At 43.5% G+C, this 27,464-nt stretch overlaps 1 protein-coding gene across 9 annotated transcripts in view; it reads left to right on the top strand.

Annotated features, from left to right (window-relative positions):
- CRACDL (CRACD like) overlaps positions 1 to 27,464 on the top strand; it is a 53,723-nt gene that overhangs the window by 3,761 nt on the left and 22,498 nt on the right. For 2 of the 9 annotated variants that reach the window (XM_015850761.2, XM_015850700.2), the window contains exons 1-3: positions 25,499 to 25,799; positions 25,969 to 26,045; positions 26,993 to 27,155. In XM_015850761.2, coding sequence (XP_015706247.1) covers positions 25,741 to 25,799; positions 25,969 to 26,045; positions 26,993 to 27,155 — 299 coding nt within the window. In that variant the 5' untranslated portion in view covers positions 25,499 to 25,740. Of the gene's footprint in view, positions 1 to 6,470; positions 6,657 to 14,691; positions 14,979 to 19,674; positions 19,700 to 20,467; positions 20,564 to 25,494; positions 25,800 to 25,968; positions 26,046 to 26,992; positions 27,156 to 27,464 lie in introns of those variants that run through there. The other 7 variants (XM_015850726.2, XM_015850731.2, XM_032441665.1 and 4 more) reach the window with 6 other exon arrangements.

Genomic DNA, 27,464 nt, shown 5'->3' with positions numbered 1-27,464 from the left:
TGTCAGCTGGTTCGAGGCAGAATTTATCAGTCAGCCAAGGGAGGATGTGAAGAGACAGACAGAGCAGAAACCCCCATGTGTATAAGATGGTAAGGGATTGTGATGTATCTCTACAAACTGATTGAGATATCACAAAACCAAGACAAAAGCACATTAAAAAGACCAAGGAAAATAGCCTGTAAGCAGCTGAGTACAACTTTGTCTTTTCTGAATACCCTTATGATTTTAGGTACGATGTGTTGGGCTGAATTTCCAAGGGGGAGACACGCTCTGGAGAGTACACAGAGTGATCACAAAGTGCTTCAGCTCTGTGCTGCAAAGCAAGTCTCCGTCAACAGTTTATTATCTTCTATGGGTAAAAATACACTATGGCTCCACTTTTTTTAACCAGCGAAGGAGTTTTGTGTTTTGTTGTTTTTTTTTTCTTTGCAAGCCAATTCGTTTTGAACAACATTGACTTTCCAGCTTTTCAGGGAGGTAATATTAAACCACGCACTTTGTTTTTCCATCGGTAGCACCTGAAGGCACTGGGCAGGGAGAAGCACTGAGGTTTTACACCTTTGTGTCTAGAAGTGATAAAATGAGATGGAAGACAAACCCAGTTTGTCTTTCTCAGTCTTCTCTTATCACAGCAGCTTCAGCAACTCTGCAATTTAAAGAAAAATAGAATAACAAAAGAACAGTTTCATCTTCTGACTCGCTAATACAGTGCTATCAGCTGCTGGTATTTTTGAATTATGGGTTTTGTATGATCCTACACTTGATTAGATTTTCTTCTTTCTTAAAATGGAAAACATTCTAGAATTGAAGGAAGAATCTGTAAACACACAATGACATGGAGCTAAAAGAAGGCCTTGGGTGCGTGGGTAACAGGGCCCTGCACGCCATGAAAATTAGGAAGCGTAGAATCATAGAATGGTCTGGGTTGAAAAGGACCACAATGATCACCTGGTTCCAACCCCCTGCTATGTGCAGGGTCACCAACCAGCAGACCAGGCTGCCCAGAGCCACATCCAGCCTGGCCTTGAATGCCTCCAGGGATGGGGCATCCACAGCCTCCTTGGGCAACCTGTGCCAGTGCGTCACCACCCGCTGGGTGAAAAACTTCCTCCTCATTTCTAACCTAAACCTCCTCTGTTTTAGTTTAAAACCATTCCCCCTTCAGGAACTCCTGAATTCTTACAGCTGTGACATTCTTTCCTTAAATATTGGTGTCTGAAAGCTATTTGCCAGGTCCTGGGGCAGAAGCATGGAGACATCAGCACCTGGGTGCCGGGTGCTGAGGTAGGACAGATGCTGCCTGTTTTTCTCACTGTCTCTGCTTCCAGCAGTAGGACACAGTGCTGGCTGCTGTTGCTTTGGACGTTCTAACTTGGCATAGGTGTTAATTAATGCATTGCTAATGAGCGAGCAGTTTGCTAGCCAGCAACAAGAAGGCATGAAGTTCTCATGTCACCAAGATCTGCCATTTATGTACTGGTATGTTAGCTGAGAGAACTTACTTATGGTACAGGGAAACACCGGGAAGGGAATTGATATGTCTGCTGTTTGGTAATGATCAGTGCACAGAAACAGGGCACTAAAGAAGTGTAAGAAGAGACTGAGATTTGGTTTCTGTCCCTGTCTGTTGCATCACAGTGTGAAGGTGCTGACTGAGCAGAGCGCTGCAGCATGACTTCTGCTATTTGGGATAAATTGGGCAAGCTTTCATCTCAAAGTCTTCATCAGAGAATGTCAGAGTAGACAAAGCTGGGAAGATCTTTGGGGCAGAAATGAGACATAACTAGAGATTGTTCCCAGGACTATTTTACATTTCTCTTGGGGTCGGGTGGAATTGAGGATAAAATCTTCAAAGCATAAAGTGTCATTTTGATTAATATAAATCAGAATCAAAACTGTGCAAGGGTGCTGTGGTCTTCAGAAAAGCTATAGGTGGCAGCATCATAATAAAACAGTGTCCTTGTTGTCTGTGGCTACACAGAGACTGTGTGTCAGGAAAGGAAAGAAGGAAATGCTGTCCTTATCAGCACTGCTCTTCCAGCATCTGGAAAGGGAGCTTTTAAAGACAGGCAAGTGTGCTCGAGTGAGGAGAACAGGACTGTTGTGCATCCTCACAAGTGGCTCGTGACCACTGACTTTTGGAGAGGAGTGCTCGTGCTTTATGACAGCAGAGCCTGTTTGAGTATCTTCAATTTGGCTTCCAAAAGTGAACACATCTGAGTTACCTTTGAAAGAAGCATGACTGGCCTTGCTACAAAAGGAAGAAAATCATGTTTTATTTTGATACTTCCTGCTTTCTATCAAGGCTACCGGGAACAGTGAATGTGTCATATTAGCTTGTATCAGTACATACTACCATTTCTTTTTTTTCAGTGTGCTAATTGGTTTATAGCAGAAATGAGCCATTCTTATTTTCACAGCCCAGAGAGGACACAGAGGCCCTCTGGCAGGGCACACATTCATTTCCAGTCTCATGCAGATGTATCCCTCCAAAATTACTTAGCCCCAAATGATGTAAGTAATATACAATGTGTGCTTCATGGGTTTCTTGTTTCTTGCAAGGAGTTACCATCCCATATACTCCCCTCCAGCGTTCACATCACATCTGTACTTACCTCAAAGATTATTTGATTCAAAATAATGGGAGCTGTGGTAGACAATACATGTGACATTCGTTATCTTCCAGCCTAGCTCCTTTTCACAGCTTTCTTTAAGTGAGATGAAAGAAGGAAGAAAGGATGCTGCAGCTGGCTGTGAAGTCGGCTTATCTAACCGAACAAACTGATGAAGAGCATTGGGATCCTTTACAAGTTTAATTTCTTTAAAGAAAAAAAGTGAGGTGTTAAATATTGATTGATGTTTTAAATTGAAAGAGGGTTCTGCATAACACAGATCTGCAAGAAGATGCTGGTGAAGAGGTGAAGTCACTGTGAAGATATTTGTGCTTTCTTTTGGCTCTGCTTTTCTTTTGCTTCCTCAGAAGCCCTTTCACAGTCAGCTTAATAGTTTGCTATTTCTGCCTGTCTCCCATCTGATGCTATCAGGCACTGCTGCAGTTTACTGTTGCAGTTTATTGTTGCAGCTTCCATGGAAGTTTCACTTATTTGCTCATGGATGGATTTAAAGCCAGCTCTCTAAGCAGAACATACAGGTAGTATTTAATTGGTAGTATTACTTCTGTGTTTTTCTTCCTGAAGCCAGCAAAATGGATTAGAGATGTTGTATTAGGGTGTCTAGAGATGATAGAGTCATGTCTCTTGTACATAAGCTATTAATATCTTCAGGATAGGAGTAATCCTATCCCCTATGCAATGGGACTGGGGGACTCAACCTTCTGAAGATCTCACCGTACTTCTGAAGCCATTGGCTTCAGCATCATCGTGCTGTCCTGACAGCGTTTGCTTTACAAGAGCAGATACAGCCCGAGGCACGGCACACAGAGTACTTGAGATGGACTGGAGTGTATCAGTTGTACCAAACAAAACCGTTTTGTCATTGCCCCGAGAGACTCTGTGGATGAGGATTTAGTTATATTGGAGGGGAGGGGAAATCATTTTGTCTGTTTCAGTGTTTTTTTTCATAGCACAGTTCTACTTTCTGTGCCAGGCTGTGATGTATTTTTGTAGTACAGTATGAATGATTTGTGTTTGATCCCGCAATGAGAGAGAGCACTTGCAGTCAGCAGGGCAGGAGAGGTCATTCATATGTTGCAATGAAAGGCAGCGGGAGCAAATGCTGAGCTTCCCACTGTCAGGCTGACACTTCTCCTGGCACATCTGAGGCAGAGGTAAGGTCAATGGGCAGCAGGGTGCTAGTAAGGGTAGGGCTTCCCACGAACACATTATTTGCCCTGGGAATGCTTATTGCTGCCTTCTTTTTTTCCGCATTAGATTTTAGCCCCTGAGCTAAAGATGATCTCACACAGCGCTGCTCCAACAGCTGCTGTAAGCAGAAGACATTCTGGGTTTAACCAAGCTCTGATGATAGATCATATGAATCCGATAAATTCTTATGACAGGATTTGTGGCTTTGAGGTTCATTGCAGGAGCCAGATTGTGCCTTATTTGCTGCTAAGGCGTAATAGAATGGCCCATTGATTTCTCTGCAGCCAGGTCCCCCAAGGGATTTATTCATTCAGGGATTAAAATTGTTCCACGGTTGTCTGATCTGTTTAAAACTTATGTGTTGCTCTTAATTGGAGATAGTGACCTCAAAAATAACTGAAGCTTTCCATTATCCTTATGTGGACAGAAAGGTGAAAAAAAAAATAATGTTCTTGCTACTGAAGTATTTTACACCTCCGGTTTTATATATCCCCTTTTTCTCTGTTTGTCTTGAGTGAAAAAACGAATTGAAGTATGTCTGAGGAACTGTGGAAGGAAGCCAAGAATGATTTTAACAAACGCTTAGATAGTGAAAAGTGAATAACTATGCAGTTTCTGTGGGGCTTACATAGGGTGTGGGTCATCTTCACTGTCATCTCCAATCTGTCTTATATGTAGGAGAGCGTATAGTGTGAATGAATTGACATGGTCTCCTCACAAGTGTCATGTTTCTCAGAAACAGCTGATTAATGTTGAGAAACTGTGGTACATATTGCAATTAGCTGAGAAGGATAAGGAGACCACTCTCCTAGTGAAGAACTTCCCCCTAACATCCAACCTAAATCTTCCCTCTTTTAACTTAAAACCATTTCCCTGTGTCCTGCTATTGTCAGCCCTTTCGAAGAGTTTACTCCCCTCCTGGGTGTAAGTTCCCTTCAGGTATTGAAAGGCTGCAATGAGGTCACCCCACAACCTTCTCTTCTCCAGGCTGAACAAGCCCAACTCCCTCAGCCTGTCCTCATAGGGGAACTTCACAGGTATCTGCTTCCCCTGTCTACATATCTGAGGGAGTGCAGCATTGAGTCCTGTGATAGTAACCTGTCTGGTAAATGGGGCTGCTGAACGCAGTAGAGAGCACTACTGACTCCCGTGGAAGACTGATGGAGACCAAGATAGGAAAGGGGACCTGCTACTACAGCTCTTGTGGTATGTTGGGTCTTGTTGGTGGGCTTCTTTCTGTGGCCTCATGGTTGTGGCTCACGAGATTCTTTGGACAGGAGAGTGGTTCGGCCCTGGAACAGGCTGCCCAGGGAGGTTGTGGATGCCCCGTCCTTGGAGGTGTTCAAGACCAGGTTGGACGGGGCCCTGGGCAACCTGATCTAGTAAATGTGTATGTTTGGTGGCCCTGCCAGGCAGGGGGGTTGGAACTACATGATCCTTGAGGTCCCTTCCAACCCGGGTCATTCTGTGATTCTGTGACAGGTGTGTCATCATGAATTCTTGCTAGAGGAGAATTCTTACTAGAATTTTTGTAGAGAGGATCTGCTGCTTCCACTTTTACACAGGCATTTGAGAATGTGGAGTATTGTGTGTAAATAAACCATGCTTGGCCAAGTCAGATAAACCAAGTCAGAACGAGGAACTGCTGCAAGATCAGAAGTGGGGTTGTGAATCTGGATTCACTTAAGGTCAGACTCTCAAAACTTAAGTTAAAAATGGGCAATTTTTAGTATGTTTTAGCTTATGTTTATTTCTGGTGATGAAGCAGAACCACTCCTGATGTTTTAATATACAGATATCTGCATTTGTGATAGCAATCTTAAGGGACATCTCTTTTGGCCTGTAGCATCAGCTGCTTCTGTGGACCTGTGGACATGCCATGCATCTGTAGGTGATGATTCTATTGTTCTTGTTATCGTCTTGGATAAAGGGATAAAGAGGCTGTGTTGAATTTTATACTTTGAATTGCAGCCATTACTTCAGTAAAACTGAACTCAATTGCAATGATAATAAATATAGGGGCTTACTTGCAATTAGACCAGTCTAATTCTCTAATTTTTATTCATGCTTCTTCAGCTATCTGGTTTAATAAGAGGCTTAGCTGCACTGCATGCTCGTTCTAAATGAAAGCCACTAACTGTAGTGCAATCGCAGCACTGCTTTGGGTTACAGCAGAAGGCCACGTGTACAGATAAGTACATCTTAGCGTGAATCTTCATGTCAGATCCAGGAGGACTTTGGACCTGGGCAGTGCTGTTCAGACTTCAGCCCTGGAGCTGGAAGGTTGTTGGCAGTGGGGCTGAGGCCTTGAAGCCTGGAGAGGACAAAATGACCGTGGATGTGGCAGCTTCCCCTGGGGGCTTCCCAGCTCCATCTCCACTAAAAGAACTGCAAATTCTAATGAGAAGTATTTCATTGGTTTTCCAGCCACACCTGCTTCTACTTACAGGAGTAAATTTTGTCAGCTCTATGTCCACAATATAAAGCCTCATTTCCTGTTAGCTTTTCTAACCTGATTAGCTGTTATTTTAGTAGCCCATATTTAAAGCGTGATGCAAAATAGAAGTGACCAACGTATAGATTAGTCAGTTTTTGTCATAATGTTTATAAATGACTGCGTGATTTTGTTTTCTCCATCCACCCTTTAGGAATGAATTAGGTTGGACTTTACAAATCAACTGTAATGGTATCAACTGTTTGCTTCAGTATCAAATTTGGACTAAAGCTGAGAGCTCCTATCAGCTCAACCCAAGAGTTTGCTGTGGTGTCATTATAATTCCACAGTGAGTCAGTACAGCGATTTGGAGACAATGTCTGCTTTAATAGCTTAAGGTAAGGAAGAATAAGCTATTTGCTGTTGTAGGTGGGATAGGAATGTGCCCATTTTCTACTTACTTCAAAGCTTCATTAAAACGAGCTTCAAATTTTAACTACTCTTCCTGCTATTTCTTTTTGCTTAGGCATAACAGATCGTCAGGTAGCAGCAGAAAGCACTTCAGTTCATAAATGCTGTCATTAATTGTGTTGAATGGGGGTGGTCCGATAGCGTGTTGAGTATGAAATCAGAATGCCCTGACCACCTTGTGCAAACTGCTTGGAAAAGCTGCACTGTTTACTTTGCTGAGTCAAAGCTTGAGTCTGAGTGTGCCAGAATCAAGGTTCACTATGAAGCTATTACCTGCCTCTGGTGTGTGGAGGCAGCTTCACCGAGGTTACCAGGAGCTGAGTGTGATGGAGGAAATGAATACAGCTATTGCAATGATCTCAACTGTAACAAGATATCGGTGAAAACGGTGGCTTTACAGTGAAAGCCAGAATGGAAGTTAAACGAGAAATGAAGACATTGTGTGCTGCATGAATCAGTGCTGATTTCATATGGCTGTAAAAGTGAGGCTGTAAATGGTTTGCATTCAGCTGTCAATTTCAAGGCTTTCAGAACCAACTAAGGAAGTAAACTGGGCTTAAATGGCGTTGGAGAAATAAAAACTGCGCAAGTCCCATTTTCTTAAATGCACTGTAGAATGTAAAGATTAGTTCCAGATTAGCAAACTGTTTTGCTCTGCTGTGTGATTTTCGAGTCATTTGGTAAAAAGACCGTGCCCTTCTTATTTTATCCTGCAGATAGCATTAGAAACAAAAGATACTGAAAAAGGAGAAGGAGCTTTTCTCCTTTTTTGCTGTGTTTGGATGCCATTGAGGGTTCTTAAGGTTTGGTTTTTTTGCCTGTTTTCTCTCCCTCCCCTTTTCTTCCTGATGTCACTGTTTCTTGCCTCCAGCAAAGGCCAGTGAGAGCCTGCAACGGGAACAAACCAGAGGAACAGACCACAGGTAAAGGGCTGTCAGACTCATGGAAGAGACCAAAATCAGCGGCAGGTGCAAGAGAACAAGGAAAGGAGATTGTTAACAATAGTCTTATTTGCACTCATTTTTCATTCTGCTTCTTCAGATGGCACATGCAGCAGTAGGGCAGACAGTGCCCATTTCTTTCTTCCTGTCAGGCGGCTCAGCACGCAGGTAGCCAGCTGCCAAGTCACTCTGTGTCAGCCTCAGCGTCGCCTCTTGCTGTGATGCCAGCTGGAAGAAAATGGAGAGAAACGGGGCTTCTGCCCAGCTCCTTTCAGGTGTGCAGCAGGAGGAGGAACTCAAGGAGGTGTCCTTTGGATGGCTAGAGCAGCGCAGCTGGCAGATGCAGCTGGTAGTGCTGTGCATCATAAAGAGGTGCCAGTCATTTCATCACTTGTGCAGTAACAGCTCGTCTTTTTACTGGTTGTTGTCCGTAGCCAGTAAAAGAACTTTGATGAGTAGTTATAACTCAGTAAGGACTGAGGTTTAACAATCTCAAGCGGATGCAATTACACCGTCATAAATGTATTCAGAACGTACTTATATATACAAAGGGAAATGAGCCATAGTGGTACTTCGTACCTAACTACTCTCTCCTGATAGCTGCATAGCAGACCATTGTTCCTTTTTTTAGCTTGCACGCCCCAACCAACAGGCATCTGGCTTGTGTACTGTACCGTACTGTGCATATTATAATGGGTTATCTGTTGTGTGACTGGGTGTGTTTGCATCAGCTTTAGCCGAGGTGGAACAGTAGCTGTGGGCAGGCAGAGACATGGACCACAGTGCAGGCTCGCCTTGCCCTCTGGGGACTGAAGGATCTGATGAATCCATATTGTTCTTTTTCTGCATTTCTTTTGTTACACTGGGGTGGGCACAGCCCCAACCTAAATAATCTCACTATATAATGTGAAAGCTATTCAGCCCTAATGAAAAGGAGAAAGAAATAAAGCTCCTTTGTTCCCCATCTCGCCTCTCCTTTCCCCAGGAGATCCTCTTGTGGTTTCCATGGATATGCAGGCTGGTGGCATGGTCTTGTCCTTTATTGAGTACACCTATTAACATCTGTACCAGTGCAGCTCTCAAACACAGGCCTGGCTTGTGCTATATCTCTGGTGCTGTTTTACGCTTTCCCTTGACACGTTATTTTTGGCTGCTTGTTCCACCTTCCTGAAGCAGCTTAGTTTGTCACTGAATTTTCAGGCTCTCATTCATGATGATGACAACCAGAAAACTGCTTGTTGCAAGCCACTAACGTGAAGTACATAAAGCAGCTTGGGAATTTCAAGCAATCTGTTTCTCAGCACCACTCCCTTGAACACGAGGTACGCAAAGCATCAGGTTGTATTAAGACCTGGAGCAGGTGGTGCAGTGCAATACAGTTCAGTAGTGAAGGAATTTGCACTGGAAAAGAATTTGTGCATCTTATTCTTCAGTTGTGCTCAGGTCTAATTGTGCTTGATTTGACAATCTCTGAGTAATTGGGGAATCTTCCTTTAGGCTTCAAGAAGCATTGGACACCGAGCAGGTGAGGTAAATTTGTTGTTTCATAACTGAGGTTGGAAGCCATAGTAAACTAAAAAATACCAGCTCTGTAGTGTTGTTTCTTACTGAATGCAAAGAGATTGAGGCTCTGCAGCCTTTATGCTTCACTTTGCGATGCAGAGCTGAGAGCCAGCAGGCTGTTTGGCTGTCATCTGTGTCATCAAAAACACAGGAGAAACAGCAAAGGACAAGTATGTCTGCAAATTAAAGCATACAGTGAAACAGGAGCTCTTAAGCTTTCATTCACTTAGACTGTTGGGATAAACAATTGGTCTTTTGTGGCATTCAAGAGTGAAATGAATATTTTTGTCATGAGATGAGTGTCTTGACTGTCCTAAAATACCTTTAAGAGGGAGCAACAGTAATAACGAGAGGATTAGAAAATATTTTTCTTTCATGTATTGCTTTGGCTCCAATTTGTCCAGAGCCATTCAAGATCTCAAGTATGAACAGCACCAAGCTTTTTACTGCTCTTATTATTTAATTGTATTCTTGTAGCATTCAAAGGACTCAGCCAACACAAGAAGCTGTTGTGCTTGGAAACATGCAGGCAGTCCAGAGAGTATCCTCTGGAAAATTCTGAGTTTAAATTAACAAGGTTAGATAAAATGTGCATGTTCATGCAGCTCGGTAACATCTTGTGTTAGGCACTGAGAAGGGGCGATGGCCTTTCATTCCTCCTCCCTCAGGTGGGTGCTGTGCAAGGTGGGTGCATGGGACACATATCTACATAAATTATTTCCCCTTGTTCTCTCTACCTCCTCACTAAAAGCAACAGACAGTTCCCAGAGTCTCTGAAAAAATGGTGCAGAGCATCTAAGTAAGTTTATTTATTTATTTACTTATTTTTGGTTCAGCATTTGCTTCGCTTGGAAATACACGTGCAATTCTTTGCCATTAGATGCTGCACAATGTGAGTGTTTTCCTGTATGAGACGACACGATGCCAATAGCGGGAGCCGCAAATCCTCCTTTCAAGCCACAGCCACTCTGCAGCCCACTTTCCATCCTTGAGAACACATGCTTCAGGTCACCTCACTGCTTGTCTTTCTTGGCTTTGTGCTGGGCTCCCTCTTAGAGCTTTGTAGTAGCCCTCAAAGGCAAAAAAGGAGAAAATTACTATTGGTCAAGTGCAGCCTTGTCCAGACCTGCCTGTCTGCCTGCAATACTATTTTGGGTGCCAAGTCAACAGCAAGCATGAATCAATGCTCGGAGATTGAAAAACAAGTTTATTGTTTCGCTGTTTGGACAAGCAGATGGCAAATGTAGAGGAAAAAAATCCATCTTAAGATGGATAAGATGGCCAGTCTAGGGAAAGGACATTAAATAAAGCCATCTGGCAAGTGTATGAGGAAAAGAAGAAGATGAGACCAAGGTCAGCTTTAAATACCTGCTTGCAACTGAGACAAAGTTGCTGGGAAGTCGTGTAATAGGGAGCAGAAGTTGGCCCCATAGAAAGTTTTGTGAAGTGTTAAGAGCTTTTGCAGTGCTGAGAACTTAGACATAAGACCAAAATGCCAAGCAGAGTGCCTGAGAAACAGCATCGTTTCTGTCTTTGTGAAACTGCCATGGTACTCCATGTAGAAGGGTAAATAGAGCTCTGTTCACTCCGCTGCAAGGCTGAGAAGACCACAGCTAGGGATCTGTCATAGAAAAGGACAAAGAACAGAAGCAGGGAGTAAGCGAGGAGGGCGGGCTGATATATTCCAAATTCTGAAAGGCATCAATATATCTGCCTTTGTGCTGCTGCCATCACAGATTGTTACTTTGCCACATTACTTGAAGGGGGATGTGTGTGGTTTTGCACTTAGGCTATTAAAGTTTCTGAAGAGAAACACAATTCATTGGAAAAGGAAATGATATTTTACAGAAGTGCCCAGCTTTTCATTTGGAAACTTGCTTTCAGTGAATGTGATTTCAGAGCCCAGAAATCTAGCAGATGTTATTGCTATTTCTGCTTTACAGGTCAGTGCTTTGGATTTTTTATAATCCAAGAAGTGCACACAGCTGCTAGCCCGCCTTTATGGTACAATAAGTCAATGCTGAATCTTATTCTTAACTTATACATCTGCTTTATTTTTTTTTTTCCCCTGATAAAATGGGAGAAGTGTGGTTCATCGTTTGCCCAGGGAGGTGGCAGAGTCGCCGTCCCTGGCAGTGTTCAAGAGGCGTCTGGATGAGGAGCTATGAGATATGGTTTAGTGGCTTGTGGTAATGGGAGGATGGTTGGACTAGATGATCTTGTAGGTCCTTTCCAACCTTGTGATTCTATGATCTTGAAAGCCCAGGTTCTCCAGTAACTGGCAGTTAGATTGGCAGACAAATTCTTACTGCTGCTGATCAGTTATTGCATCTAAGAAAGTCTGGTTGTCTTTATTTTCCCTGAGTATCTAATAGCCAGACTAACAGAAGACAGTATTTCTGTTCCCCTGCTCTGATGAATAATTCATCGCCCCGTACTTTTTGTGCTAAGTAAATTTGAACTATTTCTCTTGTAAACGTTATTTACAAGACAGCCCTGGACACGCAGAAATTTGTTTGCTGCCTTCGAGCACGTCATCCTCTTCTCACCGAATGGGAAAGTAAGACTCTTCCTATTAAATGTTGGTTGAGGTGCCTCTGTGAATGGTGCCAGGATGTCAGGGCTGGGGGGAGCAGCACTGGCGTGAAGCTGGCAGCATTGCTCTCTTCATCTGCTTGAGCTTGAGCTGCTCGGTCCTGCACTACACTGTACACCAAGGTGCTCCAGAGTGGCTGAGACAACAGGAAGATCTGTCTGTCTGCTTTTAACAACACAGGGGGCTTTTCTGCACCCTACCCAGAGCCATTCTGTTGCTTGTCCATTTGTGCTGCTCAGTCTGGAGGGAGGCAGTGTGGCCATTTTGGGCTCACACTTCAGCCAGCATTTCCAGCAGTGCTGTTCTTGTCTGCAGCCTTTTGCTAGCTCTAACACAGAACTGCTTTACTATTTGGCATTTTTTTGCTGTTTTACTGCCCGTTTTCTGCTTCACATACCATTCACAGCCCCTTTTCCAACCAGTAGAAATGTAAATATTTCTCTTGAGTCTTCATAGAATGTTTGTTGTGTTTGAAAACAGCTGAGAAATGAATGGCCTTACAATGACTGGCAACTTAGTGGCAATGACAAAGCCCTGACCTGAAACACTGTCTTCATGGCCAGGTCTCTCCTTTGGTTCTACTCACATGGCAGTCCTGACACAAGACAGAAAAATCCAGGAGTATTTTTCTTTCCCTTCCTTCCCTTTCCCCTTCCCTTCCCTTCCCTTCCCTTCCCTTCCCTTCCCTTCCCCTTCCCTTCCCTTCCCCTTCCCTCTCCTTACCCTTCCTTCCCTTCCCCCTTCCCTTCCCTTCCTTCCCATTCCCTCTCCCTATCCCTTCCCTTCCCTTCCCTTCCCTCCTATCTTGAATTTTCAGTTTATTCCTTCCAAATGCTGGTGGGTTATCTGTGATGATTTTTTATTGCGACTCCTTAAAATCTGGATTAATTCAGCTTTGCTGCTGCCAGGGTTGTGACATCCATAACAGTGTTGTTTGGGAATTGCCGTGCTTTTGTGACGAGACTAAACATCGAGCTCTTCCCATTTCTGCAAAAAAGATGGGCCAAGGGAAGTGAACAAAAAACCCTGTAATTTTACTATCAATGTGATGGGCTTTGCCTCTTGTTCAGAAAGGTATTTGAAGCACCGTAATGCTCATCTGCTTTTGGGCTGCTGTAATTACTGCAGGAATGGGCTGATTCTCTGGGTAAACACACACACTTTTATGAGTGAGGGAGAGATATCAAGCTGAGAGGCCATCACCTGAGCTGTGTTGGGCCACTTAACCAGGCTGTATGTAGCAGCCTCTGGTGGGCCTTTTTTGGGGTGTGCTGCACATTAGGGTGTGGGTTTGGGCACTGCAGCATAAGGACAGAAAACTGTAAGTGTGCAAAGAAGGGCTGTGAAGATGGTGAAAGGGCAGTAGGGAAGGGTGTGTGAGGTGTGTCTGAGACCCCTCGGTGTGCCCAGCGCAGAGCAGAGGAGCTGATGGAGGCCTGATGGCGGCTGCAGCTCCTCACAGGGAGCGGAGGGGCAGCGCTGAGCTCTGCTCTGTATGACAGCGACAGGGCCCGAGGGAACGGCATGGAGCTGTGCCAGGGGAGGGGCAGCTGGGGGTCAGGGAAAGGGGCTACACCACAGGGCGGTGGGCACAGCTCTGAGTGAACTCCAGGGGGCATTTGGACAACGCTGTCAGACACAGAGTATGGAGTTTGAGTGGTCCTATGTGGAGCCAGAAGCTGGTCGTGATCCTAGTGGGTCCCTTCCTGCTCAGACTGTGATTCTGTGATTCTTGCATGCAGTGCACATGCCTTACCAAGCAGGTGTTGGCATGCTCCAGCAAGGAGGGAACCCCTACTGGAGGGCAATATATTCAAGTGTGATGAAGTATTTGGCTGGAATTGGAGAAATTGCTTTTGCATTGATACCCCTTGTCCTGCTTTGGCAGGGGGGTTGGACTCAATGATCTCTAGAGGTCCCTTCCAACCCCTACAATTCTGTGATTCTGTGATTCTTCCTCACTGCCCCTGGCTGCCTCCAGCCATCAGTGGAAATACCCATATGACATGCTCAGCATTGCTTTCTCATCCTTGCTGCCCAGAGCACGGATTCAGCAAAAAGCAAACAGATGCTTTTTTTCTGATAATCTGCTCTGCACAAGGCATCTCATAATGCATCTGAGGACTCATTATTTTCTTTCCTCAGAAAGGGTAACTGGGGTCAGCTATTTCCCATCCAAGGGACCCAAAGGTCCTTTAGCTCCTCAGGTCTATTTCAGCTCTTTTTATCTTTTAGAAAATGCATTCTGAGGAGGCTGCAAGCTAAGTAGAGTAATTAATGCACTGGCATGGCAGTAACTTAAAATATTTAAAGGGTCAGAAAAGGCAGATTGCTTGTGTCATCTTTACAACTTTGGACGTGCTTCTGTTCCGTGTTCTCAGTTATGAGTTTGTCTGTTCTGTATACTTTGTAGCACAGGTGTCTGGGATAACCTTAATTTCTTGGTTTTCTATATCCAGTATTATCTTGTTGCATTCGTTAATGCTTTGGCTGTGTCCATAGTTGTTCCACTTTCTCTAATGACAAGAGATACAAAGATATTTCTGTATTAAAAACTTTCAAGCTTAATTGGCAGAGAATAGATAGAAAAGATAGAAAATGCATCCTCAGTTTTTGCTCGTGCTTTCCCCATTTTCACAAGTGCCTTTTTGTGGTAGAAGGAGCTCAGCTGCCGTCCATTGCCCTGTGTGATGCTGCCCAGCAGAATCTGCAAACCTGGGAGCAACCTGTCAGCACGTCCCTGCCTTTCCAGGAAGGGACCCAGCAAAGCTCCCAGAGCAACATCAGCCTGCGCTAGGAATTCAGGTCAGGATCTCCCTGCTTGTTCCCTAGCAACTGGGGGATACTGGTGCTTTCTCCTGCCACTGACTCATTCGGCACCAGATGCAGGGATCGCTTGGTGAAGGGACCGGGGAGGTGTTGATCACTCATGCTTTGGGAAGGCAGAGCAGAGCCCAGTGGCGGATAACTGATGAGATGTAGTTTGCGCTTCCTAAGTTGAATGGGATCGAGGCTTTACAGGATCCTCCCTGCAAACTTTAGAATACCTCTGTTGTTTTTGCAACCACTTGGCAAGGTGACAGACCCCTCTTGAAGCAACGGTAGCCTTTTGTGTTACATTGACTTTGACAAAACAGGAACGGATGCAGGTAAGCAGCTGAAGTTCATGTTTGAGTTGCCTTAAAGGTTGGTTTTGTACAGGTGCAGTGTGTTTCTTGGTTACACAGACGCACAACATTCAGTCGTGCAAGTGTTGACCTGTCTTTGTACTTATTAAAGTTTCAGCAGATGGCACGTGAAAAAAGTGAAGTGGAAAAATGCCTTCCCTACTTCCTTGTGGCATCTGCTTGTAAAGTGCTGCTAACAGCCTTTAAATTTCTGTGGCCATTTCTAAAATGAGCCAGTAGAAATGTCTAAGTGGTCAAGAGTTATCAGCTGCCACAATTGTGTTGGAACTGGCTCCTTGTAGCACTTTTAGGTACAGAAAGCAGCGATTTCATCTGACTGTATTGTTTGCAGAGGCTGCCAGTTGTTGCCTGTGGTTGTTAGCACAGTGCGATTTGTTCCTCATTTTTTGTTTGGTTTCATAGATTACAAGCAGAAACCCTTTGACAAATGCAAAAGTAGAAGTGATGGACCATTCTAAAAACATTTTGGACCAAAAGAAATTCTCTTCTGTGAGCTGTTGGTTCCCTTCTCAAACAATGGCAATCGTGCAGTTTATACTGGGGAATATCTATTTCGAGTGCTGGCAAAGGGGTGGCATGAGAGTTTTCTGAAGGACCCTTTCTCATAAGAAACACAGTTTTCATATTTTAAAGAATGTGGAAATAAATGTCTCCAGGTGCGTGCAAGCTATTCAACTTGCCTTTGTCAGCAGCCTGTAAACAATACGCTCAAGCCCTTCAGTAGTGCGATTTGGCACGGCCCCAGTTAACGTGAGCAGAGGCCTGCCAGGTGGCATCAGCCTCAGATCTGGCTGCACATGTCTTGGGCAGACACACTGTAAGCGGGTTTGTGGGCTTGGCTTTTTTTTTGCACAAGAGGCTGTAGTGGGTCATTTTGAAAAGGGATCTGAAAAAAGAAACAAACCTGAAGCCATATTTTCAAATTAACTCTAATATAAAGTTTAATTTAGTTTGAGTGCTGGCTGTAGGGCACTCAGGACCTGATTTCTTCAGAGGGACTGAGTAAGCACAGTTTCAATTGATATTTTCCATGCTTAGTATTCAGAAAAACAATTGCCAGTCTCACATTGCACACTGATACAGTGTCTGCTTTTTGATGTGCGAATGTCTGTTTTGGTATCTCAAGCTTTTTGTCCATGTCAAGCATATAGGAAAGCTTATACATGCATCCCTAGGACTAGCACTGCACGTGCATTCAAGAAGAGAGAAGAAACCCATATCAGTACAGGATCTTTCTGCAGTTCAGGATGCTCTTGATTACAAAAGAATCTCCTAAGTGTGTAACTTCACACTACTGTGTGTTCAGGTGATATAGGATAGAGAGGGGAAATATCTATTTGAGCTTCACATTTCAACTAATTGTGCCTTTCTCAAGATCAGCAGCTTTCAGGAGACAACAGCAGAAGCCTTGTCACTCACTTTGATCTGGCTGTGCAGTAAAGCAACACCCTCAGAGGACAGTGTGGGACCAGAGAGGTTGTTATCCAGCACTCCCTGCTTTCGTTTGTTCTCAGAGCCTTGCAGCATCCTCTTAGTCTTCTGTCAGAGCTGGGAATAGAGCTGCTAGACACCTCATTCCCTGACTCGCAGCTACTTCTAAAATGTCTGGAGAAAAAAAAAAAAGAAGTTAAAGGGAAGGAGGCCCCTAAGCAAACAGGGTCAGATTTTCCTCGAGCTTGAGCTGGTGTGTTTGCCAGCTGGATGTAAAAGGCTAAATATTTTCCTGCTACACCTACACTGGAGGCCCTCTGCAGATACACAGATGGCCAGGACTTGGGAGTCTGTCCAAGTGAGCAAGTGCCAGCACTTTAGGGCTTAACATGAATCTGGTTTGGGTCCTGTAGTTTGGTAGTAACAGCCAGCAGCAGAAATCTGTGTGCCTGGACATATGGAAGAGCCAGGTCTGGGAACATTACTGGAACATTGGCCTTAGACTAGACAGTATTTCTTGATAGTAAACATAGTAGACATGTTGGAAGTAGTCTCTGCAGTAGAGAACAGGCCAGAGTTGGAAAGTCAATATTTTCCTCACTGATACCTGTCCACCACCCTATGCAAGGCTTGCTGGCAAATGGAGAACTGAAATGTTCTGTTGTGCACATTTAAATAAGGCAGAACTCAAGTATTGGACAGTCACATGTAAAAGTGCTGGTGGATGAGAGCTCTTTATGTGATGCTGTGTTTCTGCAGCTCATTTAGGTTATATCTGCTGAATCACAGGCAGGAAATGTTTGAATTAATGACAAATATTTCCCAACTTCAGTTAGTTAAGTGCCTGCACATGTTAAATTAGCCATAATAATCTTGTCATAGTTGTAAATTAATAACTCGCTTCTCATTATGCTTTGAGTACTGAAGTAAAACATTTGTGAGGCATTCAGGGAAAGGAGCTTGGTGAAAATGGGACAAGTTCTTGTCTTTTGTTTTGTTTTGCCCATTGTAAACTGCATTTTCAGGTTCCTGTGTGGTTTTTGATTCTCCCTCGACACATGAATAGGGCAGTGGGGATGGGAATGCAGAGCAGCTACCTGTGAGCATCTGGGTAACCCTGTGTTCCCATGTCCTCAGCAGGGAGCACCTATTCCCAGTGGAGAGATGTAGATCTGTTAATTTCTGAAGTGTTTTTTTCTCCACTGCCTAGAGGGACAAGCAGCCAAGAGCAAATGTGCATATAGGAGTTTTGTGGCAAAGGGATCTTCTAATTCAGCAAAAGCGAGAAAAGACTGAGGGCAAATGGGTGATGTGGAAAAAGAGAGATACTTCTCCCAGTGCGTTCCCCAGCAGTGCTCCTTGGGGCCCCCTCCAAGGGTGCCTGGGATGGCAATGCTCCCTTGCTGTGGTGCTCATCCACCTGTGCTCTTTCCACAAGGCCTTCATTTGTCAGTCCCCTCCCTTCTCCCTGTTCAGTTGTACCTAAAGTCCCCCCAGCCTTCTGCTGCCAGCCTGGCTGTAAAGGACCAATGGCTTCAGGAGCAGTGGGAGAAAGGGAGCAAGACAGACAGTGCAGTCACATAAGCTTTGTTTTCGTAGGAAATTAAACCTGAGGAATAGAAGCTTTGCATGCTGATGTTTATCACCTGTCCTCCAGTACTGAGTTAAGATGAAAGCGCTGTCAGGGCTGCATCCATCTGTCTTGCAGATGAGAGAGGACACACAATCAGCGTGACACTGTGACTGGTAGCATATTTTTCTGCTGCTCTGGATAGATAAGAAGCAGGAGCCCTCCTAGTGAGTGTGTCCCTGCCTTGTTATAAACGCTGTCGGGGATGGTTTGTTCTCTTCAGTGCCCTCCTTTCTCACATTTTTTTCCAATCTCCTCTACTCATCTCATTCTGCATTTAAATTTCTGCATGTATTCTTTAGGAGTATCCAGCACATGTATCCCCTGTCACTTGGCCTGGGCAAATTGACATGTGTAAGTGCTTCTATTTCTCAGTGCAAGGACTGATGCAGGTAGTGTAGAACACAAGAGACTCAGCTCTGGATTTCCAACAAGGTAGCAGTAAACCTGTTAAGCTCCATCAAGGTATTGACTTCCAAAAGCCTGCAAGTACGAAGAGGCAGCAGGAGGTGAGACGTGCAGAGTGACTGGCAAGATCTCTTGCTTTCATGGATGTTATTGCTGCAGGGAAGGAGCAAAGGGGAAAATGAGAATTAGAGCAAGTCATGCTAATTTCCATTTGCTCATATCCTTGTTTTGAAGCATAGAGCATAGACCTGCAAGGACACAGGGACAGGAGAATACAGCTCTTCTGTTTCAAACACAAAATAACAAACGTGGCCTGAATAGATAATAGGAATGAAAAGTTTACAAGTACATGTAGTGAGAGAATAAATGGTAAGAATTAGGACTCTTCTATTTGTGAAATTCTGATTGTGGCTTTTCTTTTAAATTGCGAAGGAGAGTTCTGAGAACACATGAAAGGACTCAGCGGTGTTGTTCACCGTGATGGGGTCAGAAAGCAGCCCTCCAGCCTGCTCACCTAAGAAACTACTTTGGTTAGGAAGACTTCCTGATTTAAACAGACTCGTACCTGAACCCCCAAAGTTGTCACGTAGTGCTGTGACTGTGCATTAAAATCTCTTGCTCCTTTTTTTCTAAAAGTGGTTTGAAAATTGCTCAGGGTGAAGGAGAGAGGAGTCAACTGTGGTTCTTCTCTTTCCCATATGGGCTCAGGGAAATGATTATCAACTTGAAAGGCAAGCAGAGCTAAATCAGATGGAGACAAAGAGACTCAATTAGGTCATCCCCAGTTAAAGCCTGCCACATGTACCTCTTCAGAAAGAGCCTCATGCAGCCAGTTAGTTTTGCGTTTGGCCTGTGGGGTTTGGCAAAACAGGAATGTGGAATGTGTTTACAAGGTAGCAGTTATTGCTGAAATATGTCAGCACCGTTGCCTGGGGAAGTTTCAACGGATTGAGGTCACGCTGACAGTGGCCATCCCCCTTGGACAGCTGGTGTGAACCCTGGGGAGGAAACTGGCCTCAGAGAATGCAACCAGGGACCTGCAGAGTGGCAATGCAGAGGAGGATGCTCCCCTTCCCTACTGCCTCGCAGCACCCTCCTATTGGACCTGGCTCCGTCCCCGCTGCTCCTTTGTGCTAGGATGATCCAGGACAAGGACTGTTTGTTGGCTTGGAGGCATGGCTGCTTTCTACCGCTGCATCCAAGGTGACTCCAGGTTAGAGCATGACTGAAGCTGCTCAGCAGAGCAGTGCGGGCGGCTGCCGAGTGACACTGGGGAGTGCTGGGCCTGAGGGCCCCCTAGCACCTCTCATGAGTGGCTTCTGGAAAGCAGTCAGCTTATATTCTGGCTCATCTCAGGTGGTTGGCTGGGGTGTCTATGCCTGGAAGGGCTAATGCTTCCCTTAGGATATTCATTCTCTTTACATTCCCTACCTTCCTTTTGTCTCTGCTCTAAATATTCGGTGCCAAAGCTACTCTGTGCATGGTGTATGGATGATTACAGTAGGTATTTAATCTTTCCAGCACAGGAATTCTGGAGGAACCTAGTAAAGAATATCTTGTTCTCTTTGTCTCATGCATTTTTCCCTTTTATGTGCATTTAGCCAAACTAGACTGTTTTTCATTGTATTCATGGCAAAACATTTGCAAGTAGGCTTTGGATATAGCTATATTCTGTGTTCGGGTAAACACATTATTTGAAAAGACTTGTCCTTCACTTTTAAGGAAACTTAATACGAGGGTTGGAATAAAGCCGTTGACTGCGTCACACTTCACGTAGCCAAGAGTAGACAGTCAGCGCATTATAGGTGGGTGCAGAATGGATGAAAATTGGGCCACATTCAGATCTGATGTGAGCAGTCGCAATTGATTTCTTTGTCTGGGTGTCTTGGCCCGCTGAGTTTTGTTCTGAATGGCCAATGAAGCTGAATAAGGATCTCATTCTGGGTTGCACTAAAGACGTTCAGTATCTGAAGCTCCCATTAACCTTCACGCTGTACAAGAGAACGCTTACATGAGCCTAATTGATGGGGCTGCGGGTGTAAAAGTGCAGGTTCTTTGGGGCTTGCTGTGCTTCCAGGTGAGTCTTATTCTTTCTTTGCCACAGAATGTGTGTGTGCGTGCATATAGTCAATTTATTGCATTTATGGTTCCAAAGAGCACAGGGGGGGATCACTGAAAGCCCCGTTCTCTTTCACAGAATCTAAACCCATGGAGACCTTATAACAACTCTGATTTTGATACTCGCTCTGAATACCAAGCGACTTTATGTAATTATTTTTGTGAAATAGCTTCAGGAATGTTCCCAGTGCTGAATTGAAGAATAATTGCAATTGCGACATGTAGAATCAAATGTAATTTTGTTCTAACTAAAGCAGGTCTTTTTACTTTCTTTTCTATTGCTTTTCAAGGAGATTCACGGTGAATATTTAATACTTTACCTGGCCTTAACTTTGAGTGACATTAGCCCGTTATTGTGCAGAAAAGATGATCTCCATCAGGACAATATTAGCCAAAGTGTTACAGCACACTTATTAAAAGAGCAAAAAGCTTGTTCTTCAGGAGTTGCTTGGATGGAAAGCTTGTTTTATGTGGTATTTGTCCTGTAGACTCTTGCCTTCGTGTAGAAAAGGGGAGAGAAGGCCGGTCTATTAATTCTTGAAAAACAAACAGGTAGAAATAGCAGGGATTTTCTCCCCGTCCCTTAGAAATGCACTGTTTGCAATAGAGAAAGGAATGTGCTGCAGAGGGCACGGAAGGCTCGGTGAGTATACTGTATGAGAGTCTGCAGGATCCATCGAAACTACTACTACTACTACATCGAACTACTTGAAATATAGGTAGTCACTTCTGAGAATAAGTAAGTCACTCACAGCTCTGTTTGTTTTGACAGTGACTAGGAGGAGTATGGGAAGTTCCCTAAAAGACTGAGTTTTTGAGGAGAAAGACATAATCAGGCTGGGGCTCCCCCTGGACACTAGTGGAAGCAAAGTTCATCAAGGCCAGCCTTGCTCTGGGCATTGGGAATGGCTCGCAAGATCTCGGCACATCACCATGATGGGTGCTACACGTTTTCTAATAACACTAGAGCATGCTATGAGAGTAGCAATAGCTGGAGGAAATGTCAGTCACAGACACAGAAAGCGAGACTTTTATTAACCAGTAGCGCAGATTAAAAAAGGATGGGGAAGGTGTCACTGTGAGATTGATAAAGGCGAGTAACAAACTGACAAAGTGTCACCTTTTGGGACGGCAAGCCCTATGTGAAAATAGCACATTTTTGAAGATGCCGTCCCCATACACACTCACTAAACTATTAAAAATAAAAGAAAGGAGAGAACACATGAAGTCAGAGGCTTCGCAGTGTGATTATTTTTCGTTTATTGACACAAGACCTTTGAGTAAAATGGAAGGAGATAATCATCTGCTCAACTCTGACAACATAAGGCAAGATTGTGCGTAAGAAATAACAAGCTGTTTTTCTTCTTGGTTTGGAATTTAGTTTGTCTTTGGTATTTATGTGGGTATAGTAGGGGAAAACAATGTAGTTTTCTTTAAAAATATAGGTCTTCTCATGTAAATTATTTTCATTACATCACCCATTCAAAAAAACGGGGATGCAGGAGGAATATGAATATGAGAATGCTCCCAATATCTGTGCTCATGTGCAAAGTGCTGCCTCACGTGCAGCGCTGATCTGTGCTTCTTACACCCGCTCTGTTGGAGACAGACCTGGGGAACGGAGAAGAGGTTTCTCCTAATAACATTCAGGTGATTGATGACTTCTGCAAATGATTTTATAATTAGGCATGTGGTGAGAGATTTATCGTGGGGTAGGTGAAAGTCTTACAACCTGGGAGCACTGAAGGTCATTTGAGAGCTTGAAGTGGGGGCCATGTTGGGATCTCTGTTAGCAGGAAAGGTCTGAGCAGAGAGGCACACTGAATGTTATTGTGGGCACCACACCATCACAAGCTCATTGCCCGCTCATCCTTCTCCTGTATCTCGTTGTGCAGTATCCTCAAAACACAGCCTTTCTGTTTGGCGGCTGGCTCAGCGAGGGCAGTCTTACTGAATGTTTGGGATTTCTTTATATCTGAAATATCTATAGATCTTTTCTTTATATCTGAAATATCTATATATCTTTATATATTTTCTTTATATCACTTGACTTCTTGCATTTCCTTTCTTAAATCCACAAGGCTGCGTAAAACCAGTAGAGATTTTAGCGCATATCATGATATTGGAGAGAGAAAAAAGCAGGTCTCCTCCTCATATGAAATGATAGTCCCAAGTTCAGATCTTTAAAAGAGCTTGGCCTACTCGAAAGCAAATGTTTTTGCAATCACAGGAATAAAAGGTTCAAATTGCTACCATTCATTTCAACTGTGCTTTTATTTCTTTCCTTTTTTTTTTCCCTTTTTTTTTCTGATACTTGCTTGGAATGCAGTGACATCTGGGAAGGGCAGGGTTGCCATGCCGTGTTCCTTCTATATTCTTTGCACTCATGTATTCTTAGCTGTGTTTCCTGTGTCTTAGCTCATAATAAAAGAGCACAGGAAGGAAGAAGGAAATGGAAAAACAATATCTGCTGGGAAAAGTCTAATGTAGAAAAAATACCATTATAAGCTTGGGTAATATTTAGCAGTTTATCATCAGACATATTGGCCTCATAAAATCTCATAATAAATTGATAAAGCAGGGTTCTGTTTCCTGAGGAGGGGAAAATAAAAAAAAGAAGAGAGAAAAAGTACAACTGCTGGTAGGGTGGTAAATCTTGCCCTTGCTAAGACAGAAGAAGTAAAGCAATACGCTCCTGAGGGATGTGGATCCGACTGAGTTTTTAGGCCAGAATATGATTTTACTTGAAGCTCAGCAAGGATTGGAGAAGCTGAATAGAGAAGGCTGAGAGTTCTCAGCACCCTCAGAACAGGCACATATCCTGGCACAGCCTCAGGATCCAGATGTAGGTGCACTGTGCTGCATGTGGGTGCTTCTGTCAGCAATATGTTGAACAGCTATTAAACTTACGTGTCATAGACTTTAAGGAAAGCTTTGAAGAAGATAACAGCTCCCGATTAAGCAAATCCATGTTTACGTCAGGAAAGTGACAAGCAGGTACAATCATACTCATGTGGAGTATATATACTTATATATGGAGTAAATATACCTAAAGATGTTGTTAAAATAACTTCTGCTGAAGGTTAACAACAAAGGAGATGCGTGTAGTACAGCTTTCTGTGTTCATATGCTTGGGAAAGAAAGGAAGGGCTTGGAAGGAAAAGCAACTTTCCCGGGCCTATAAAAATGTCGTCATCAATTTTGACTGACTGCCTGATGCTAGGCTGGGTGAGATGCTGACCTGGGAGTAAACTGTAACTCAGCAAACACTTAAGCATATGACTAAGTCTCAGCACAAGCATTTACTTGTAATCAAGGTTGACTGAAATGATCTGTCAGCTTTCAAGTGGTGGCTTGGCCATCAAGGTCTCACCCTGCCCACATCCTAGGATAAGCGGTCAGGCAGATAGGCTTGGTGATTGCGTGTACCCACCTCTGGCCAGACCACTGTGTCCTTTGCCAAGTGTTTTACCTTTTAATTTTCCAGTCCCCCAGCGATTTGCTTAGCTCTTCTCCACAGGTTAGCAAAGAGGATGCCCTTTCATCTCCTGGTGCAAACAAATCTCTCCTTGGTTACAGCGGCCATAAAACTCCTCCCCAGTCTGACATTCAGTCATCAGCATGTTGCCGCACCTCACCATCTGGGTCTCAGATGGCGTGTTTTCACAACATAGCAACGGCCATGAGAGCTCCCAGCCTCCTGCTCTGTGAACATCACGCCCCTTTGATGTCTGATGACTGTCCTCAGGTGTTTGGTGGATGTAATGGAAACGCTCTTCACAACCTTGAGTGCTAGAAGTCACTCACACAGATCTTTACTGAAGTCACTCACTTACTTTACTCTTTACTGACGTAATGGTCAGGTTCACTTTTTAATATCAGTTTTATTCTGTAGAAAATTGTTCCTCAGCGAAGCCGTGGATGCCCCATCCTTGGAGGCATTCAATGCCAGGTTGGATGGAGCTTTTAGCAACCTGATCTAATGGGAGATTAGACCATTACAGCGGGGGGGTTGGAATTGGATGGTCTTCAAGGTCCTTTCCAACCTAAAACATTCTATGAAACTGGCTGCAAAGGTTTTGGATGGGATAGCAATACATTTCTAGAACATCAGAAATTAAATCATATTAATTGCTTTAATTATGCCGGAAGAAACATGCCTCTGCTCAAAATAGCATTTCCATTACAGGGGTATTTATCACCTGGCAGCTTTGCTGCTCAGAACAGATGGAGCATAATGTGTAAAAATAGCAGACCCTCAACTAGCTGCAGGTGGATGCAGTGGGTACAGCTGGGGGTGTGAGCTATGGCACCCAGTTTGTATATTAAAATATAAAAATACAATATAATGTGATACTCTGATATGATATGTGAAAGGGCTTTTTTGATGATGGAAGTGCTCATCCAGCTGCTGGGGAAGTGGAGAAGCACCAGAGCTGGTGGGCAGCAGCGTCGTCTTTGCTGGTGCCATCAAATGACTGTCACAGACTGGATCAAGCACTTGCCAGTGTTTCAGGCAACGTGTCATAGTTTAGGCTCCAGTAATAAATATTTCATTTCCATTTAACTCTCTGGATTTATGAGCCTCATTACTTAAGCCTGCTCTTATTTCAGGGGTTCAGAGTAGCTGTGGTACACTCACTCTCTGGTCTAGGTTCTGGCATGAGCATCTGTCACCAATGCAACCCAAGGAGTTCCTCTATGGTATTTAGGTCACCCTCCAGTGAATGGCATCCATGACTTTATACTGACTCAACCATGAAATCATGGTTTTCCAGATAGAGAAAAGAGAGCACAAGCTGACTACTCTTCTGGAAATTCTTTTGAAATTGCAGATGTTCTATGACCGTGCTCAGGATATGTACAGTGAATACTTCAAGTTAAATAAAAACTCAATATACGTGCAGTTCTTTGCAAAGGTTACTTGAACATGTTGCCCAAATGTTGTGATTACCGCAAAGACATTCTGTCTGTGCTGCTGAATAGGGGCAGAGAGGAAGACTCAGAGGAGCAAATTTCTGACACACACGTTCAGAAGCATTCAAGAATTTCATGACACTCAGTTCTCAGTAAGGAGAAATGAGATGATGAACTGGGCTGTAGTGTGTCATTACCTTATAAATTGGAAATAATTCTATGGAATTGATTATGCCATGGCCTAAAAAGCTTCATCCTATGGAATATTTTCATGTCGTGTACGTATTTATAAATAGATAAGTGTATATAGACATATATTGCTTATGTGTTTATTTACAATATCATATTAAATTTTTACATCTCTGTACTTTTGTACCTTGCCTGTATGTGTCTATTGAAATATTGCTATTTTGTTGATATAATTGACAATTTTTCTCTCTCCTTCAGTGACTGCCACATGAGTTCCTCAAGGACAATGGACCCTAAGATGCGAGAAACTGAAGGATATGGAGAAGACAGCTCAGGTAGAAATGCTCCCTTCCTCAGAGAACAAAAAGGGCTGTAACTTCTTAAGCTGTAGTACCTTAGCGCTGTCACAGGAGTGAGTGTATTCATTTAGAGAATGCATTCTGACTTTCTCTCCTTCTACCTCCAAGACCTGTGGCAGTTTTGACATTTCTCAACTCTTGAAGGCAGATTTTTGTAGTGTCTTGTGACAGTTAACGTTTCTACCCAACAAGATCCAATGATAACTGAAACTCTGGTAGGGATGCTTTCCAATGCTGTCATCCAAACCCACACCAGACAGGTGCTGGTTGTTGGACTGTCTTGTGCAAGCTGAATTCTTTATGGATCTAGGAACTGATCCTGGTTCAGGCCTTTCCTCGCTGAGCAGACTCACTGTCTTTGAGGATTATTGCTTGATATCTGTTTTAATACTTTGCAATCCACTGAGTCTAATAATTAGCATTCAAAACATTCTCAAATGTATTATATAACTGACACTGTAAAAGCATTAGCCTCCTGATACTGCACATTTCACCTAAGTAAGCCATTTCTACATTTAAATTGCTTTCAGTAACAACATTGTCCTTATCATCACTGTTTTGCTTGCTGAACAAAGGCAGTGTGTTTCCGAGTGGTAATTTCTTCTCTATATACTAGGCTGTTAATACCAAAGTTTTTCTTCACAGTCTAATTATCTCAAGAGGCAAGTAGAAACTCTATTAGGAAAGATCCTACACTGTAGGTTATTTTTATGTCATAAACACTGCAATCCATTCTCTCAGATAATAGTAATTTCATGCTATCAGTATAGTCTTGAAAAACATTAATGCAAGAGCGGACTGTGTTTCCTCTTCCAGGAAAAAAATAAATAAATCCACTTAGGAAGAAATTATATGGGAATTATTATTGTTCTGAAAGTCTGCAAATGCTGCTGGTTGCATCTTGTTTATGTTTCTTCACTTAGGAAAGAAAAAATCAAAGTTCAAGTCTTTCAAAAAGTTTTTTGTTAAAAAGAAAAGGAAAGAAACTTCTCCAGGAAGCAGCAATCTGAAGCTATTCCAATCAACAAGTGATGTGGCGGCCTCACATGACATGCATGCTAGTTTTGATTCTGAAGATGAACACGAGTAAGTCTTTGGACTGTGGCTGGCAAACAAATGCATTGCTGCTATGAGATCTGTGGATTAAAGATATCCTAAATTGCCTCCTCTTCTTGTTCAGATTGCTGCGCTCTCAAACCATTGCCTTTTTCAGTCAAATACAGATTAAAATGCTTGAGGCGTGGCAAATTACAAATGGAGAGGATGGGGTGCAGCAAGAAATAATAATTAGTAAAGCTTCTTCTTCTTCTTTTTTTTTTTTTTTTTAAGCATAAGTAATCCTTGGGTTATCATTTCAAAAGACTGTAATCCTCATCTTCAGAAAAGGGCATTAGG

The sequence above is a fragment of the Coturnix japonica genome, chromosome 1 (genome assembly GCF_001577835.2).
Source record: "Coturnix japonica isolate 7356 chromosome 1, Coturnix japonica 2.1, whole genome shotgun sequence".
NCBI classification, from domain to species: domain Eukaryota; kingdom Metazoa; phylum Chordata; class Aves; order Galliformes; family Phasianidae; genus Coturnix; species Coturnix japonica.
Note: the sequence above shows the minus strand (reverse complement) of the source record. Positions and strands in the feature narration are given on the sequence as shown.